This window comes from Salmo salar, chromosome ssa01, assembly GCF_905237065.1.
Source record: "Salmo salar chromosome ssa01, Ssal_v3.1, whole genome shotgun sequence".
Taxonomy (NCBI): Eukaryota; Metazoa; Chordata; class Actinopteri; order Salmoniformes; family Salmonidae; genus Salmo; species Salmo salar.
The window spans coordinates 68,469,600-68,487,054 of NC_059442.1; the positions used below are offsets into that span (position 1 = coordinate 68,469,600).

Here is a 17,455-nt window from a genome sequence, read left to right on the forward strand (position 1 = left end):
TTGGCCAAAGGACTATAAAATCACCAGGAAATCGGCTGTGATTTTAATTTATTTAGGAAATCTGTTCCTAAGTATTCCCATGGATAAATAGAGGCATATGTGCTCATATCCCAATGTAATCAAGGTTTGAAATGATTGTTTTCAAGTACTATATCTGTTTGGGCTTCTTGCGGTTATTTTGCAGTGTATATATATTATTTATGTTCTGGCCTCCCGACATACCACTCAAGAAAAAAAGGGGCCTTGGCTGAATGTAATTTGGGCCCACTGCCTCAGGATGCTTTAGAATGTGAATTGCTTCCTAAATGTTTCATGAATAGAAGACATAAGCTGAAGTCTGCATTGGTGGGACACTTTTTGGTAGATAAATCACTCTACCACAAATCAAGTGATTAGTTCAATTAAGGTAAAATCTACATTTTTTTTTAAATGAAACAAGACATTATTCAGTGGACACTACAACCCCTAAAACATCATAACCCTACTTTTGCTGAAGCGTGTCTTTCAGTGTTAGTGGCACACTTAAGTACATGAAGCGGACACTTTTGTCATTAGAAATACATTTGTGTCCCACTCTACCTGGCACTTGTGAAATCGTCAATAAGACTTTGTAGAGGATTAGATAACACTGTCTGTTTAAAAATGACAACCTTTCACTAGACCCTCTCAATGTCCTTGTCAAATTGATTTGAGGACATTCCAAGCTCTTGGTGAAAATCTAATTAAAGGAGTCTGCACAGCTTTTAATTGATACTGAAACACCTCTATTACCCCCCAAATGCTGTCCACTTTCATAAATGTAGCCTCTTTTCTATCCTCCCTTTCTTACATGTAATTGAGAGAATCCCAATTGCATAGGCCTACTCCTTGAGTTCTCTTTTCTTGCCGCCTCCTCAAAACCCATTGAATCAGATAGACAGAGGTCCCACCACTCTGAGCTTCTTCTCCAATGGTTCTGAGAAGGAGGTGAGGAGAGACTACGCGAGGACCATGCAATTGAGATTCTCCCATTGTCCTTTCTTTCCTTTCCTACTCTTATTTCCCTCTAATTCCTTCCAATGTCATCCTATGCAGTTTATGTGCCTTCAAAAAGTATTCATACCCCTTATTCCACATTTTGTTGTGTTACAGACTTAATTCAAAATGGATTACATATTTTTCCTCACCCATCTACACACAATACTCCATAATTACATGTTTTAGAAATGTTTGCTAATTTATTGAAAATGAAATGCAGAAATATCTAATTTACATCTCAATTTAATCAATTCACACCACTGAGTCAATACTTTGTAGAATAACCTTTGGTGGAGATTACAGCTGAGAGTCTTTTGGGGTAAGAGCTTTGCACACCTGGATTGTACAATATTTGGCCATTATTCTTTTTACAATTCTTCAAGCTATGTCAAGTTGTTTTTTGATCATTGCTAGACAGCCATTTTCAAGACTTGTCATAGATTTTCAAGGCGATTTAAGTCAAAACTAACTAGGCCACTCAGGAACATTCAATGTCATATTGGTAAGCAACTCCAGTGTAGATTTGGCCTTGTGTTTAAGGTTATTGTCCTGCTGAAAGGTGAATTTGTCTCCCAGTGTTTGTTGGAAAGTAGACTGAAGCAGGTTTTCCTCTAGGATTTTTCCTGTGCTTATAGCTGTATTCAGTTTCTTCTATCCTAAAAAACTCCCCAGTCCTTGCTGATGACAAGCACACCCACAGCATGATGCAGCCACCACCATGCTTGAAAATTATGGGATTATAATGATGACAGAACTAGGTGAGTTTGTATTTAGAATTTTGTGATCGCACATTGAGATGTGGTTGCAAGTACGTTTAGCTAATGTGTAATTTAATTTTGCAAGCTTGTATCATGACGTGTGAAAGATTTCACAACTGTTGCTCAAATCAAAGTTGATTTGTCACGTGCTCTGAATACAACAGGTGTAGACCTTACAGTGAAATGCTTACTTACAGGCTCTAACCAATAGTGCAAAAAATGTATCAGGTGAACAATAGGTAGGTAAAGAAATAAAACAACAGTAAAAAAGACAGGCTATATACAGTAGCGAGGTTATAAAAGTAGTGAGGCTACATAAAAGACAACGGTTAGTCAGGCTGATTGAGGTAGTATGTACATGTAGATATGGTTAAAGTGACTATGCATATATGATGAACAGAGAGTAGCAGTAGCGTAAAAAAGGGGTTGGCGGGTGGTGGGTGGAACACAATGCAGATAGCCCGGTTAGCCGATGTGCGGGAGCACTGGTTGGTCGGCCCAATTGAGGTAGTATGTACATGAATGTATAGTTAAAGTGACTATGCATATATGATAAACAGAGAGTAGCAGCAGCATAAAAAGAGGGGTTGGGGGGGCACACAATGCAAATAGTCCGAGTAGCCATTATTTGATTACCTGTTCAGGAGTCTTATGGCTTGGGGGGTAAAAACTGTTGAGAAGCCTTTTTATCCTAGACTTGGCACTCCGGTACCACTTGCCATGCGGTAGTAGAGAGAATAGTCTATGACTGGGGTGGCTGGGGTCTTTGACAATTTTTAGGGCCTTCCTGACACTGCCTGGTGTAGAGGTCCTGGATGGCAGGCAGCTTAGCCCCAGTGATGTACTGGGCCGTACGCGCTATCCTCTGTAGTGCCTTGCAGTCAGAGTGCGAGCAATTGTCGTACCAGGCAGTGATGCAACCAGTCAGGATGCTCTTGATGTTGCAGCTGTAGAACCTTCTGAGGATCTCAGGACCCATGCCAAATCTTTTTCGTTTCCTGAGAGGGAATAGGCTTTGTGTGTTTGGACCATTCTAGTTTGTTGTTGATGTGGACACCAAGGAACTTGCTAAACTTGTAACTTGACATTTGAATACATACATTCAATAAGATTAGCAAGTATAAGATATTTTATGAGTATGAATATTCAGCTGTGAATAAAAAATACACTTGCAGATTTTGAATCTGTGCACGCTCTGAGTTCTGTGACTGTTGTCACATTACCAAGAGATTCGTAAGCTTTTAAAACGTTTAGTATAATTGTAGAAAGATATTTGGAAGTGAAAATGTGATATGCGCTCTGGGTGCAGGACCTTTTACTCCTGACAATCAGTTCCCTCTACCAAAACTACAACCGCCTAAACATTGGCTGGATTGTTCCATCAATCAAATCTCAGGAAGTAGCTCCCCACATGAGCAATAGAGGATGAGGGTAATTAAATGAAAACAATCTACTTGAATGTAATAGTCTCTTATCTGTGTTCATCTTTTTCTTGGTGTGTGAAAAGGCATGACAGCAGTTTGCTGATCATGTGAATATAATGGTGCATTTCAGACAAACTCCAGACCAGGGGAAAACAAATATATTTGCTAGTTAGTTAACCATCTGATTGTTGAAGTAGATTATAAATGCCATTAGCTAGCTAGATAGCTAAATTGAAACTGCTGGGGGAAATCTAGCTAGCTAGCTAACTCCCGCCATCATCACTGCAGTGTAGTTAATGTTAACTAGGTTTGTAGAGAATATATTTGTAGAGAATATATATTTGAAGCTTTATTTTAAAGACTTGTTACTGACTTTTGAACACTTGTCAAACTGCTTCTTTCCACTGCTTGTTTATTGATTAATTAGTGACTAAAAAAGTTGGGAAGAAAAATGCCCCTCCCTATTTCACTTTAAATAGACTTTTAGGCTGGTTGGGTATCATTTGGCTGATGTTCTTTAATTAGCCTAGTTAGCCAAGTTACTGACTGACTAGGATTATTGTTATTTATTTGTTTTCATTATTGCATTTCAGGTGGAGATGGAGTAAGATCACTAGAAAGCAGCATGCTGCCAGACCACCAAAGGACCATAAAGGTATTACAGTCAATGCTTATGAACCGGATATTGTATTTGAATTGCCCATTTATATTAATGACACTAACAAAATCATTGGATTGTTCAGCAATGTGCAGTAAATGCTAACGGCTTTGGTGATGAAACGTACATAATGTATTTATTGTCATCTCCCTATCAGGCCACTGCATGCTGTGACAAGGGTCTGGATCGTGACACACATCTACGTCAAGCTGCCTGCATACTGGGGCCTTCAGTGGTACCTTTCCTTTGATTATAGCAAGAGTCTCCTTATCTCTGTCTCGTAGCAATTTAACATGTAGTGTATGTAACCACTCAAATTCATAGAAACTGACTTATATTCACTTGTCCCTGGCTGCTTTTAGACAGTCAGCCCAATTCTGATATATTCTCTACTAATTACATCAGATCTTTTCACATCAGCTCTTTGATTGATCTGATTGGTCAAAAGAACAATTTGTGAAAAAAATATCAGACTTTGGATGGCCAACTAAACGCAGCCTATTTGTCCTATTCTTCAGTCTCATCTGGGATTCTTCAGTCTCATCTATATATTTAGTTGGCACACCTGTGTTTATACATGAATAAAAATGTATTGACCCTGGATATGAGACTTGCATTGATTTTAGATTTTTTTGAATCATAAGCTCTAAGTGTTGTCTTGATGGATAAAGTCTGCATGTTGTCAGATGTTTAAGTTACCATAGTAGATAGTAAAAATGAGAAGAGGCTAAGAAACAGTTATTGTTTTGTAACCTATTAAAATAATGTACGAGTAGCTTATACAAAACTTCATTGCATTTGATGTTCATCCCCCAAATTTGACTATTTAAAGCCTTGATAGTTGCATCCTTCCTCAAGGAACTGTCGATAGCAGACAACATTGTGACAGGTTTTTTAATATTCTGATCTAGAGTTCCATGGCCCAGCAGACCCACCTGGGAATAGAGGGATGGACACATTCATTTTTATAGAAGTCTGGGAGACTTTTAGTGGGAGGAGAGCACATGAGTTTGAATGAGTACAGTAAATCCAATCCAACCAGTGGCCCTGGATAATATGCAAATATGGCCCTGGATAATACAGTGAGGGAAAAAAGTATTTGATCCCCTGCTGATTTTGTACGTTTGCCCACTGACAAAGAAATGATCAGTCTATAATTTTAATGGTAGGTTTATTTGAACAGTGAGAGACAGAATAACAACAACAAAAACATCCAGAAAAACGCATGTCAAAAATGTTAGAAATTGATTTGCATTTTAATGAGCGAAATAAGTATTTGACCCCTCTGCAAAACATGACTTAGTACTTGGTGGCAAAACCCCTGTTGGCAATCACAGAGGTCAGACGTTTCTTGTAGTTGGCCACCAGGTTTGCACACATCTCAGGAGGGATTTTGTCCCACTCCTCTTTGCAGATCTTCTCCAAGTCATTAAGGTTTCGAGGCTGACGTTTGGCAACTCGAACCTTCAGCTCCCTCCAAAGATTTTCGATGGGATTAAGGTCTGGAGACTGGCTAGGCCACTCCAGAACCTTATTGTGCTTCTTCTTGAGCCACTCCTTTGTTGCCTTGGCCCTGTGTTTTGGGTCATTGTCATGCTGAAATACCCATCCACGACCCATTTTCAATGCCCTGGCTGAGGGAAGGAGGTTCTCACCCAAGATTTGACGATACATGGCCCCGTCCATCGTCCCTTTGATGCGGTGAAGTTGTCCTGTCCCCTTAGCAGAAAAACACCCCCAAAGCATAATGTTTCCACCTCCATGTTTGACGGTGGGGATGGTGTTCTTGGGGTCATAGGCAGCATTCCTCCTCCTCCAAACACGGCAAGTTGAGTTGATGCCAAAGAGCTCCATTTTGGTCTCATCTGACCACAACACTTTCACCCAGTTGTCCTCTGAATCATTCAGATGTTCATTGGCAAACTTCAGACGGGCATGTATATGTGCTTTCTTGAGCAGGGGGAGCTTGCGGGCGCTGCAGGATTTCAGTCCTTCACAGCGTAGTGTGTTACCAATTGTTTTCTTGGTGACTATGGTCCCAGCTGCCTTGAGATCATTGACAAGATCCTACCGTGTAGTTCTGGGCTGATTCCTCACCGTTCTCATGATCATTGCAACTCCACGAGGTGAGATCTTGCATGGAGCCCCAGGCCAAGGGATATTTACAGTTCTTTTGTGTTTCTTCCATCTGCGAATAATCGCACCAAATGTTGTCACCTTCTCACCAAGCTGCTTGGCGATGGTCTTGTAGCCCATTCCAGCCTTGTGTAGGTCTACAATCTTGTCCCTGACATCCTTGGAGAGCTCTTTGGTCTTGGCCATGGTGGAGAGTTTGGAATCTGATTGATTGCTTCTGTGGACATGTGTCTTTTATACAGGTAACAAGCTGAGATTAGGAGCACTCCCTTTAAGAGTGTGCTCCTAATCTCAGCTCGTTACCTGTATAAAAGACACCTGGGAGCCAGAAATCTTTCTGATTGAGAGGGGGTCAAATACTTATTTCCCTCATTAAAATGCAAATCAATTTATAACATTTTTGACATGCGTTTTTCTGGATTTTTTTGTTGTTATTCTGTCTCTCACTGTTCAAATAAATCTACCATTACACTTATAGACTGATCATTTCTTTGTCAGTGAGCAAACGTACAAAATCAGCAGGGGATCAAATACTTTTTTCCCTCACTGTATGTCATCACACAGACAACCATATTGAAGGAGGTTTACATAAAGTATATTACCAACAGCAGAGATTACTTCTCTGTGCTCTGGAGAGATCGCAGGTAGTTGGTCTGAAGGCTCTGGAGAATATTCTGTCTCTAGCACCTGTAGCGAAATGGGTAGAGGTACTGAATGCGCTTGACAGAGATCGAGCAAGAGAGTTCACATTTACATTATTGATGATTGAGGACTGCCTTCCAATCAGTCAAATGGATGAGTAAAAGACGCAGCAACTCAATGGCTTTCAATAGGAGGAGTGTGTTGGGGGGAGGCTTGTGTTGTGATAAAAGTTGCAAAGACTATCCAATCATTTAAAAACATAAAACAGTGTTTTTCCCCACCAAACAACTGTGTTGGACATGTGCTTCGTGCATTTTGGTTTGAAGGTAGCTTTACTCTGTGGTTCAAGTTGTATCTTCATGTCTGTAACTTTGCTCTCACTCCCTCTGACCCAAAAGCCCTCACCCCTGACCTCCTATTGGCCAGGGCCTTGGCAAAACTCTCTAATCAGTCTCTCTGACCAGGAGTTACTCCAGGAGTAGACAGCTTTATGGTGCATAGGGCTTCTCCACACTCATATGAGTGGAGTATTAGCTATACTGTATTTATACAAAATACAGTAGACATGACTTACATGGAGTGCTCCATGTTCGTGCTGGTAGCAGGCCTCAACCTGGATGCAGGGAAATGTCCTGCCTTGGATTATGGTTGTATCCATCTCCACTAGGCTCCTGGAAATCATATGACAAACCTGCAAAGATTAACAAAAGAAAATGGTAACTGTATTTAGTAAATTGAAGTCCTGACAGCCATAGGTTCTTTATACAGGAGTGTACAGGATTTTGTTCCTGCACTTCACTAATACCTCATTCAACTAATTGTAGTTTACATTTTTTTTAAATGTACAAAGTTCAGTCCCTTGTGACAGAAATCATCCACTTCTGTATTATTGAATGAGCTTCCCAAGTTTAGCGACAATTCTTCATGATAGAGAATAACATGTGTGGATCTATTTCTATCTAACCTTGTGAATAAACTCCAAGAACAAGATTATTTTTCTGGTGGCTGGGAGGTTCCCAAGTTCTTTAGATCTATCTGGGTGTTAGGGATGTGCTTCAACCTGAGGAAAAGAGCAGAGAGGGGGAAGAAATTAACCTCACTGCTCAAATTTCACTGCTGGAACCCTTACTACCTTTAATGTGCCATCATTTCGTAAAAGGTTTTACATATTCATAAGTTTGACCAAGTTGTCACCAGTTTACTATTAGCTAGCTAATCTATTTGCAGTGAAATTGAGAGGGGCATTTTTCTTGCCAACTGTTTCAGTCACCAATGAATCAATAAGCAGTCAGTGGAATGTAATTTGACAAGTGTTCAAAAGACAGTAAGAAGAAGTGTGTTACCATCCAAGCCCAAAGGGAAAGTACCACTGAAGGCCCCAGTATGCAGGCAGCTTGACGTAGATGTGTGTCACCATCCAGACCCTTGTCACAGCATGCAGTGGCCTGATAGGGAGATGACAATAAATACATTATGTATGTTTCATCACCAAAGCCGTTAGCATTTACTGCACATTGCTGAACAATCCAACGATTTTGTTAGTGTCATTAATATAAATGGGCAATTCAAATACAATATCCAGTTCATAAGCATTTTACTGTAATACCTCTAGGGTCCTTTGGTGGTCTGGCAGCATGCTACTTTCTAGTGATCTTACTCCATCTCCACCTGAAATGCAATAACGAAAAACATTCATAACAATAATCCTCGTCAGTCAGTAACTTGGCTAACTAGGCTAATTAAACACTCATGTAAATATGCACATCTACCAGTCTTCCCTGTGGCTCAGCTGGTAGAGCATGGTGTTTGCAACGCCAGGGTTGTGGGTTCGATTCCCACGGGGGGCCAGTACAAAAAATAATAATAATAATAAAATGCATGAAATGAAATGTATGCATTCACTACTGTAAGTCGCTCTGGATAAAAATGACTCAAATGAAAATGTAAAAAAAATGATACCTAATAGTCTATTTGAAATGAAATTGTGAGGGGCATTTTTCTTAACAACTTTTTCAGTCACCAATTAATCAATAAACAGGCAGTGGAATGAAGTAGTTTGACAAGTGTTCAAAAGTTAGTAAGTCTTTAAAATATAGCTTCAAATATTTGTATTTTATTTTCTAGAAACCTAGCTAACATTAGCTACACTGCAGTGATGATGGCGGGAGTTAGATAGCTAGCCAGCTTTCCCCCAGCAGTTTAAATTTAGCTATATAGCTAGCTGATGGCATTTATAATCAACTTCCTCAATCAGATGGGTAACTAACTAGCAAATATATTTGCTTTCACCTTGCATCTAAAGCTGCCTGATGAAGCTAGCCAGTTGATAGTAAAGCTAGGAGAAATGTCAGAGGCCAGCTAGCTAACGTAATAGTCGCTGTCAATGCAATGGCTGGACCTGGAGTTTGTCTGAAATGTACCATTATATTTCACATGATAAGCAAATCACTGGCATGCCTTGCAACCACGAATCTCAATGTGCAACCACAAATTTCTAAATAAAAACTCATGTAATTCTGTCATCATTATAATCCCATAGAAAATATGTAGAGTGGTACTGAGTGATGTGTTGGATTTTCCCTAAACATAATGCTTTGTATTCAGGGCAAAAAGTGAATTTCTTTGCAACATTTTTTACAGTTTTCCTTAAGTGCCTTGTTGCAAACAGGATGCAATTTTTTATATTTTTTATTCTGTACCGGCTTCATTCTTTTTACTGTCATTTATGTTAATACTGTGGAGTTGTTTATCCATCCTCAGTTTTCTGATATCTCATCCATTAAACCATGTAACTGTTTTAAAATCACCATTGGCCTCATGGTGAAAATCCTTGAGCAGTTTCCTTCCTCTCCGGGAACTGAGTTAGGAAGGATGCCTGTATCTTTGTAATGACAAAGTGTAATTAAAAACTTCACTGTGCTCAAAGGGATATTCAGTGTCTGATTTTTTATTTTTAAAACATCTACCAATCGGTGCCCTTCTTTGCAAGCCATTGAACAGCCTCCCTGGTCTTGGTGGTTGAATCCAAGCTTGAAATGTACTACTCAATTAAGGGACCTTACAGATAATTGTATGTGTGGGGTACAGAGATGGGGTAGTCATTCAAAAATCATGTTAACCACAATTACTGAACATGGAATGAGTCCATGCAACTTATTATGCGATTTGTTAAGCACATTTTTAGTCCCAAACTTATTTAGGCTTGTCATAACAAAGGGGTTGAATACTTTTTGACAAGCCCTGTCATAGGCCTCCTAAGGAAAGCCTTTCCCCTCCCTATTTAATCTTGCTCTTGTGACTAACTGGGTTTGAACCAGGTCTCCTGCATGTCGCAAGACTGTTCGCTCTCTACCAATAGATTTGTCACAAAAACTGTTGTGTTAAATAGCAAATTGTGCCTACTCTGGTCTTGGCACGTGCACTCTAGCAAACAGTTTGCAGATACAGTGCGGGTAGGCTCTGCGGGTTGGCATGATGAGTCTGCATGATGAGATTATTATGGATAAGACCAAAAATAATTGTATTTGTCAAACAGCAGTCAAGCATTGATCATCCTGTCACCAGAATAAACCTGTTGATATTTATTTGAAAGGAGCATCAAGATCACTGTGCACTTTCACCACCCTGTGAAATTCATCCTCATTTATTTAATCTGTAGCCTAATAAACTGTATGGTTTCCCGAGTCGTAGTGGGAGGACCACACCACCATATCATCGCATGACTCCAAATTTACTTTGATATGATGGTTGTTATATCAATATTTGCGCATAAAGGTGTTTCCACCACCATTTCTCGTATAGTTAATTTTACCGATACAAAAAGTTCCTACCATGTCGAATTAACAAATTATTTGTCGGCATTTATAAAATTGTACTGAAACTTCCTGTTTCCATCACAGCTGTCATGATTTTTTTTATACAGTATGATTTTCCTCACATAAAAACTGTGGATGGAAACATGTTCACTGTTGAATAAAAATGAAGTAGTTGTTAAAGGTTCCTTTACCCATTTAGGTAAATTGCTCAATAATAAATAGGCTACAGCCTGTATGCCCTTCCACCTATCTGTTTCATGTCTCAGGTTGCCCGCAAAAGCCAGCATGGATAGACATGTTTCTAGCATAAAGCATCGCGGACCAAATAAAGGGATACCTAATCAGTTGTACAACTGAATGCCTTCAACTGAAATGTTACTTCCACATTTATCCCAACCCCTCTGAATCAGAGAAGTACAAGGGGCTGCCTTAATTCCGGTGAACAGTGGGTTGTTAACTGCCTTGCTCAGGGGCAGAATGACAGAGTTTTACCTAGTCAGCTCAGGGATTCAATCCAGCAACCTTTCGGTTACTGGCTCAACACTCTAACCACTAGGCTACCTGCCACCCTAAATAACTGTTATAGATCACTTTGTATAATCGGATCCGTTTTATTTTCTTCAAAATCTTAAGCTAACAAGGGAAAGGCGTGTGCTTTTTGCCATTTTCTTTAATAAAAGGTAGGCCTATGACATACCCTCTCTTACCCCATCAATTTGAGTCTTGGTTTTAACTTAACAGCCCTTCACTGACATGGAGGTCAGGTATTTAAAGAGTGCATGGTGGGTGGCGGAATTGACCGACAAATCTATGGATATAGCAGCCTATAACCTAATTGAAAATGTCAAACAGGCAGATTGATTGTGGCACAGCTGCTGCTGCTGCTTCATGTTTCAGCACCAGAATGTAAGTTACTCGAATCTGGCTTATTGTGAGGTCAATAACGCTGATAAATACATCATGGGCAAGAAACCTATTGATTTTAATAAAATAAATTTTAGTAGGAACAAGCTATCAAAGTTGACCTTCGGTCCTCCTTCTCAAACTGAACAGAACATTAGGCAATAGGCTAGTCCGCACGCAAGATAGTGAATTTTTTGTACTAGCCCTTAATCAAAAATGTTTTTCAGAAGAAGCCTTTGACTCTCCTGAACTCCCACCATAGTCCTACACAGCACAGCCATTGGTTAGGCAGCACACCACATCGTTTTTGATCAGCAAGAGCAGAGCAGGGCTTAGAGTTGGAATATTAGTTGACTTGTCATTTACACCATCCCAGCAGCTATAATAGAAATATAATTTTGCTCTGTGCTTTTCCTGAGCATGCACTTCGTAGCCTATAGCATATAGGCAATGAATCATTTGATTGAGAACACACAAAATAGCCTATAGGCTCACTTGATATTGAAGAACCAGCTGAGAATCACAGATGAGGGGCAACATCGAGCACACATCAATTTATAGCCTAATTAGCAACTGATTCTAAAACACTGAGAATAAATGACAAACTACACGACCCTCCCCTTAACTAGATTGAAAAAAATACTAAATCTTCCCCTTGATTGAAATTGAAAAAGCATGACCCGCCCCCATTTTCCTCCAGGTAACCATTCTGTAAATTTCAAGCCATCCCTTAGAATTAAATGTGGAGAGGAGCTTTATAGTTAGGGTAGTATACTTGTTGACATCATGTGACCTGCGTACCTTCAAAATTATTCGGCAATCCTAATTTATTCGAAAACACCGTTTACATCATAATTTGTCGCAATGAAAAAAGTTACAGACAAAAGAAAATCAACCCCTCTCGAACGAATACAAATGTTGTCGATCTATAGAACATTCCTCCTATACCTGTCTTCCATTTTCATTACACATTTTCAAAAAAACAACGTCGGATAAACCTGGGTCAATGGAAAATAAACCTGTTTATTGGGACAAATGACAGGAAGGAATAGTACATGCTAAAGAAACTACATTTGGGAGGAGTCCCACATCTTCGAGTTGTGTCTGACACCTGAAACTTTACTTGTGTTCTAGACTCAGTAGAACCGCCACTCAATGGGGAGAACAGAGGGGATCGAGGAAACGGTCGAGGAAGAAGTCAATGCGCAACAATGAGTCTGGACAAAATCTCAAAGTGATAGATAAATAAGGGAAAGTAGGTTTTACAATCCACAACGTGGTAGTACATTTTTTTTTCGAAACGCAGTGGCCATTGGAAACGTTGCTGTGCAGCGCAATGGCTGCCCAGTGCGACTCTCTGAGCGGATACTTGCAACAGTCGGACCAGGGCTCAAATAGCGAGCGTAGTACTGACTCCCCGGTCCCCGGCTCCGAGGATGACTTGAGCGGACCCCATGCCTTACCAGACCCGGAGTGGACGGAGGAAAGATTTCGAGTGGACCGCAAGAAACTGGAAGTCATGTTATTAGGTAAAGAAAGAAATACAGAAATATTTTTGACATGTTTTGCAAAATTATAAAACATTCCTTTGTTTTGCGAATGGGAACGATGCCAACTGTATGCTTCCAAAAACTATGTTTTACCCTTCATATGGTATTTGTAGTTTTTTCCTTCACATTCAGTTGCTTATTTTCGTGTCCAGTAATTTGTAGGCCTATGTATTACTTTGTAGCGTATCCTGCCGTTAGACTGTCCAGCAGATTTTTTGGGGGGTCAGCATTTGAAACATTTCTTTGTACTTTCTTTTGACCACAGAAAGCAATTTGACATTGTGGCTTCTGCTGGGATGGTATTGAGATATAATCAATGTCATATCGTAGTTTTTTTCTTCCTAGGATGGGCATATAGTCTAATATAGAACGTTGCCTCAATCAATATTGCATGCATTAAAACAAACTTTATAGACACGGTACAGTAGTTTATGCAATACTAGTTATTTAATTCTGACTGAAGTTTAGCATTGTTACGTGTGGTCACGGTCACCACTAAAGCAGCGGGAAGTAGGGGTGCTGCAACACCCCCTGTTCATTTTTATATATATATATAATTATTTTTCTTCATAAAACTATTGCACTGGGCCTTTATTAGTATTAGCAGACTAATATAGAAGTCTGTAGCAGGACCAAAAAATAATTCAGCATATATCTTGCAGTATTCAATAGGTGGAATTGTAAGAGTTGTTGCCCTGTCCCTTTCTCTGCGATTGTCATTCTAATGGTATTCAGATAGAATACAACTAATTCCTCAAACATTTACATCAAAAGGTGCAAAGTTATGGGCAAAGACACAACATCCACATTAAATTAAATATTTTTTCTTGATCAAACAAACACTTTTCGTGCAGTATTAATTTACCATCCTTACAAACCACTTAATGCAAATGTACATTACTGTATGGTCATGTAGGTTTGTACCCATAGACTTTCCATCACCATGAAGAATAACAATGCACAATACAATATTTGAATACATTGAGACATCAAGTGGTTTGTGACGATGATGTGGCTCATTTGGTAGAGCATGGCGCTTGAAATGCTAGGATTGTGGGTTTGATTACCATGGGGGACCAGTATGAAAATGTATGCACTCTACTGTAAGTTGCTCTGGATAAGAGCATCTACTAAAATGGAAAAGGAAGAGTAGACCACTTCAGTTTTCACATAGAAGTAAGTTGCATTTGCAAATTATTTCAAGAACCTGGAAAACATCAAGCAAGTATTTGTATATTCCACAAGTATTATCAGATTAACTGTTTTGTACAGATAATTATCAGACCCAAGTTACAAATGCTGGGGCCTCCCGAGTGTCGCAGTATTCTATAGCACTGCATCGCAGTGCTAGCTGTGCCACTAGAGATTCTGGGTTCGAGTCCAGGCTCTGTCGCAGCCGGCCGCAACTGGGAGACTCATTGGGCGGCGTACAATTGGCCCAGCGTTGTCCGGGTTACTTGTGAGTGCACAACATTTTAGAGAAATAAGCTTTTCGTGTGTATGGAACACTTTACATGTTGCGTTTATATTTTTGTTCAGAATACATTTAGTTTAAATTTTTTTCCAAAAAGTAGTGCACTTGGCCTTTACTAGTCCTGTATTAGCAGACCGATATAGACGTCTTCAGTAATGTTTCTACGTCTCTACCCCACCCCACCCCCTCAGCAAAACGATTGCAGCAACCCCGCACCCAAACTACTTCCCACGGCTATGGTCAGCACACATGCATCAATAATGTTTGTGCTGTGGTCAGCAGTTAAGGAGCATGCACACAACTCAACCAATAGGAGTCGCTATGAGCAAGTGTGTGTTATGGTCATGACTCAAGTTTTACCTTCCTCAATAGTTGGCGAAAACACTTCTCTCAGTAAGACCCCTTAATGAGATCAAACTATCCTAAAAATATTTCCTGGTCATTGGTAGCATCACCATTGTAAAAGCCTAATTTAAAAAAAATGCTTATTAAACCTCATTAAAAGTGTCTATGAAGACCATTTTAGTTTATAGTCTATATTTGCTGTACTGTACAAACCTGTAATCATAGATCTGGCTGAGATACAAAGCGGACCTGCATCCAATGTTATCGTTTTCCAGGCGGTGGTTGTTATTTTTCACTCTCCTATCTAATCATCAATCTCTGTCACTGTCATGTCAGTGAACAGTTAAATGACTGATGTCAGGTTTTGTTTGGTCAGTCTCTGAGACATCCCTAGGACTGTGTAAAGGATGAGATCATCGTCATCCGTTATTGCAACACACAATCTTGTAGAGGAAGATTCCAGCGTTATGTAACTGAAGAAGATTCTTTATCAATCCCACATGAAGATAGTGAGTCGCCATCAGCTGGAGAAACAGCCAAAGGAGACCGTACGGGGAACATTAACAAGATATGAGATAATCAACCCAAAGAAAACAACCCATGAAAGCTCAAATAATATCATACAAAACAAGGGGTTTCATATTCAGCTTGACACAAGACAACCCATGTCTTAGTCTGTCTTGACTGTTCTTTCTTATCCTGTTGGATATGAAGATATCTAGTCAGTGGAATTCTGTTTGCTCTACTCTCCCTTGATTATTTTCTTTTTCATTACAGTACTCTTTTGATTATAACGAGTTAATCTCTGATGAATGTTGTTTCATGCTCTAAGCCTCTCCTCAGTGAATGAGTGTGCCCAATATAATCCAGATCTGTTTGGGTGGACGTTATAGTAAAAATCATTGTTTAATTGGAGCACAGTTATCAAACCTGCTCTTAAATTCTGTTTTGAAGATGAAATAAAAACAGTTTTAGGTTAATTAGGAGAGCCTGAGGATTTTGAGGATGCACTCTTTGTTAATTGAATTTAATGGCTTTGATTTCTTTTTTTGGTTAAAAGAAAATATGCAGTTTGTCTTTTGTATACAGGAATTATGGCAGCTGGTTTTAAAGTAACCCTCATTTCTCTGTCTCTCTCTCACACACACACACACACACACACACACACACACACACACACACACACACACACACACTTCCAGCTCAGCTCCACCTGGTTGTGGCCCCGTTGCTGCTACGCTGCTCTGCATTCCTTAAAGCTCCATGTCATCCCTGCCTTTTCCAGGAAAACAACTTAACAAGAGGCCGTCCCTAAACCCAAGTCTGCCGGACATACTGTATGCAACGTTGTGCGTGTGTGTGCGTGCACAGAGGCAATCTCTTTAACATGTTGTTTTCTAGTGGCTTCTATGACCATGGCAGGAATTCCCCATGTTAACATTTAGCTCATGGCATGAAGTGAATATTACTCTTTGTTTCCATCTCTGGTCAGTCATTGGCCTTTTCTCAATTGGGAGAAGTCAATTCTCCTCAACTCATCCCTTCTTGGGGGATGGTCGCCATATGTATGAGCGTGTCAATTCGTTAATAGGTAAACGGAGGAGTTTGCTCCTCTCCTCAAGTGCCTCTGGTGGAATAATTTTGAAATCCGCCACACCCCCTTGAAACAGCTGTTGTACTCTCAGGAGAAAAGCATGCATACATTTACATTACTTGTTGTTTTATCAATAAAATGTCTAGAACAACTAGCTACATTTCTTTTTTTACCACATTACACATGTATTTGGGGATTCCACCTCTGTAAACATAATTTGCCCAAGTGGAAAAGGATAGTTTTCATTTTATACAAGTGTATTTGTTTCCTCCTCTCTTACCTTTCACCTTTTTCAAAAGGGAGGGGAGGAAAGGATGCAAGGAATTAAGGCAATCCAATTGAGAATCTCTAAGTGGTTCAGGGTGAGTGGTCATACAATCTCAACCGTGAAACAGCAATAGCCTTTATCTACTACCTCTAATCTGGTGGAGTTCCAGGATGTACTCGATCCCATGGGGCTTGTATTTTTTTTAAAGACATTCATTCTTCAACATTAGTAAGAGTATCCTTGTGTTTTTTTAAATGCACAATTAACCAGTGCATTTGGAAGTATTCAGACCCCGTGACTTTTTCCACATTTTGTTATGCTTCTGCCTTATTCTAAAATTGATTAAATCATTTCCCCCCCCCCCTCGTCGACACACAATACCCCATAATGACAAAGCAAAAACCTTTTTTTAAATAAAAAACTGAAATATTACATTTACATAAGTAATCAGACCCTTTTACTCAGTACTTTGTTGAAGCACCTTTGGCAGCGATTACAGCCTCAAGTCGTCTTGGGTATGATGCTACAAGCTGGGCACATCTGTATTTGGAGAGTTTCTCCCATTCTTCTTGGAAGATTCTCTCAAGCTCTGTCAGGTTAGATGGGGAGCGTCGCGGCACAGCTATTGTCAGGTCTTTCCAGAGAAGTTAGATCGGGTTCAAGTCCGGAATCTGGCTGGGCTACTCAAGGACATTTAGAGACTTGTCCCGAAGCCACTCCTGCGTTGTCTTGGCTGTGTGCTTAGGGTCATGTTGGAAGTTGAACCTTCACCACAGTCTGAGGTCTTGAGCGCTCTGGAGCAGGTTTTCATCAAGGATCTCTCTGTACTTTGCTCTGTTCATCTTACCCTCAATCCTGACTAGTCTCCCAG

The 17,455-nt window shown here is 39.9% G+C and overlaps 1 protein-coding gene across 1 annotated transcript; it reads left to right on the forward strand.

Annotated features, from left to right (window-relative positions):
* Positions 1 to 12,530: 12,530 nt before the first annotated feature.
* bicc1 (BicC family RNA binding protein 1) lies at positions 12,531 to 16,469 on the forward strand. The gene is given in 2 exon segments (NM_001141226.1): positions 12,531 to 12,882; positions 15,925 to 16,469. Coding segments are annotated over 2 exon segments (306 nt in total). The 5' UTR covers positions 12,531 to 12,689; the 3' UTR covers positions 16,038 to 16,469.
* The last annotated feature ends 986 nt before the right edge of the window (positions 16,470 to 17,455 follow it).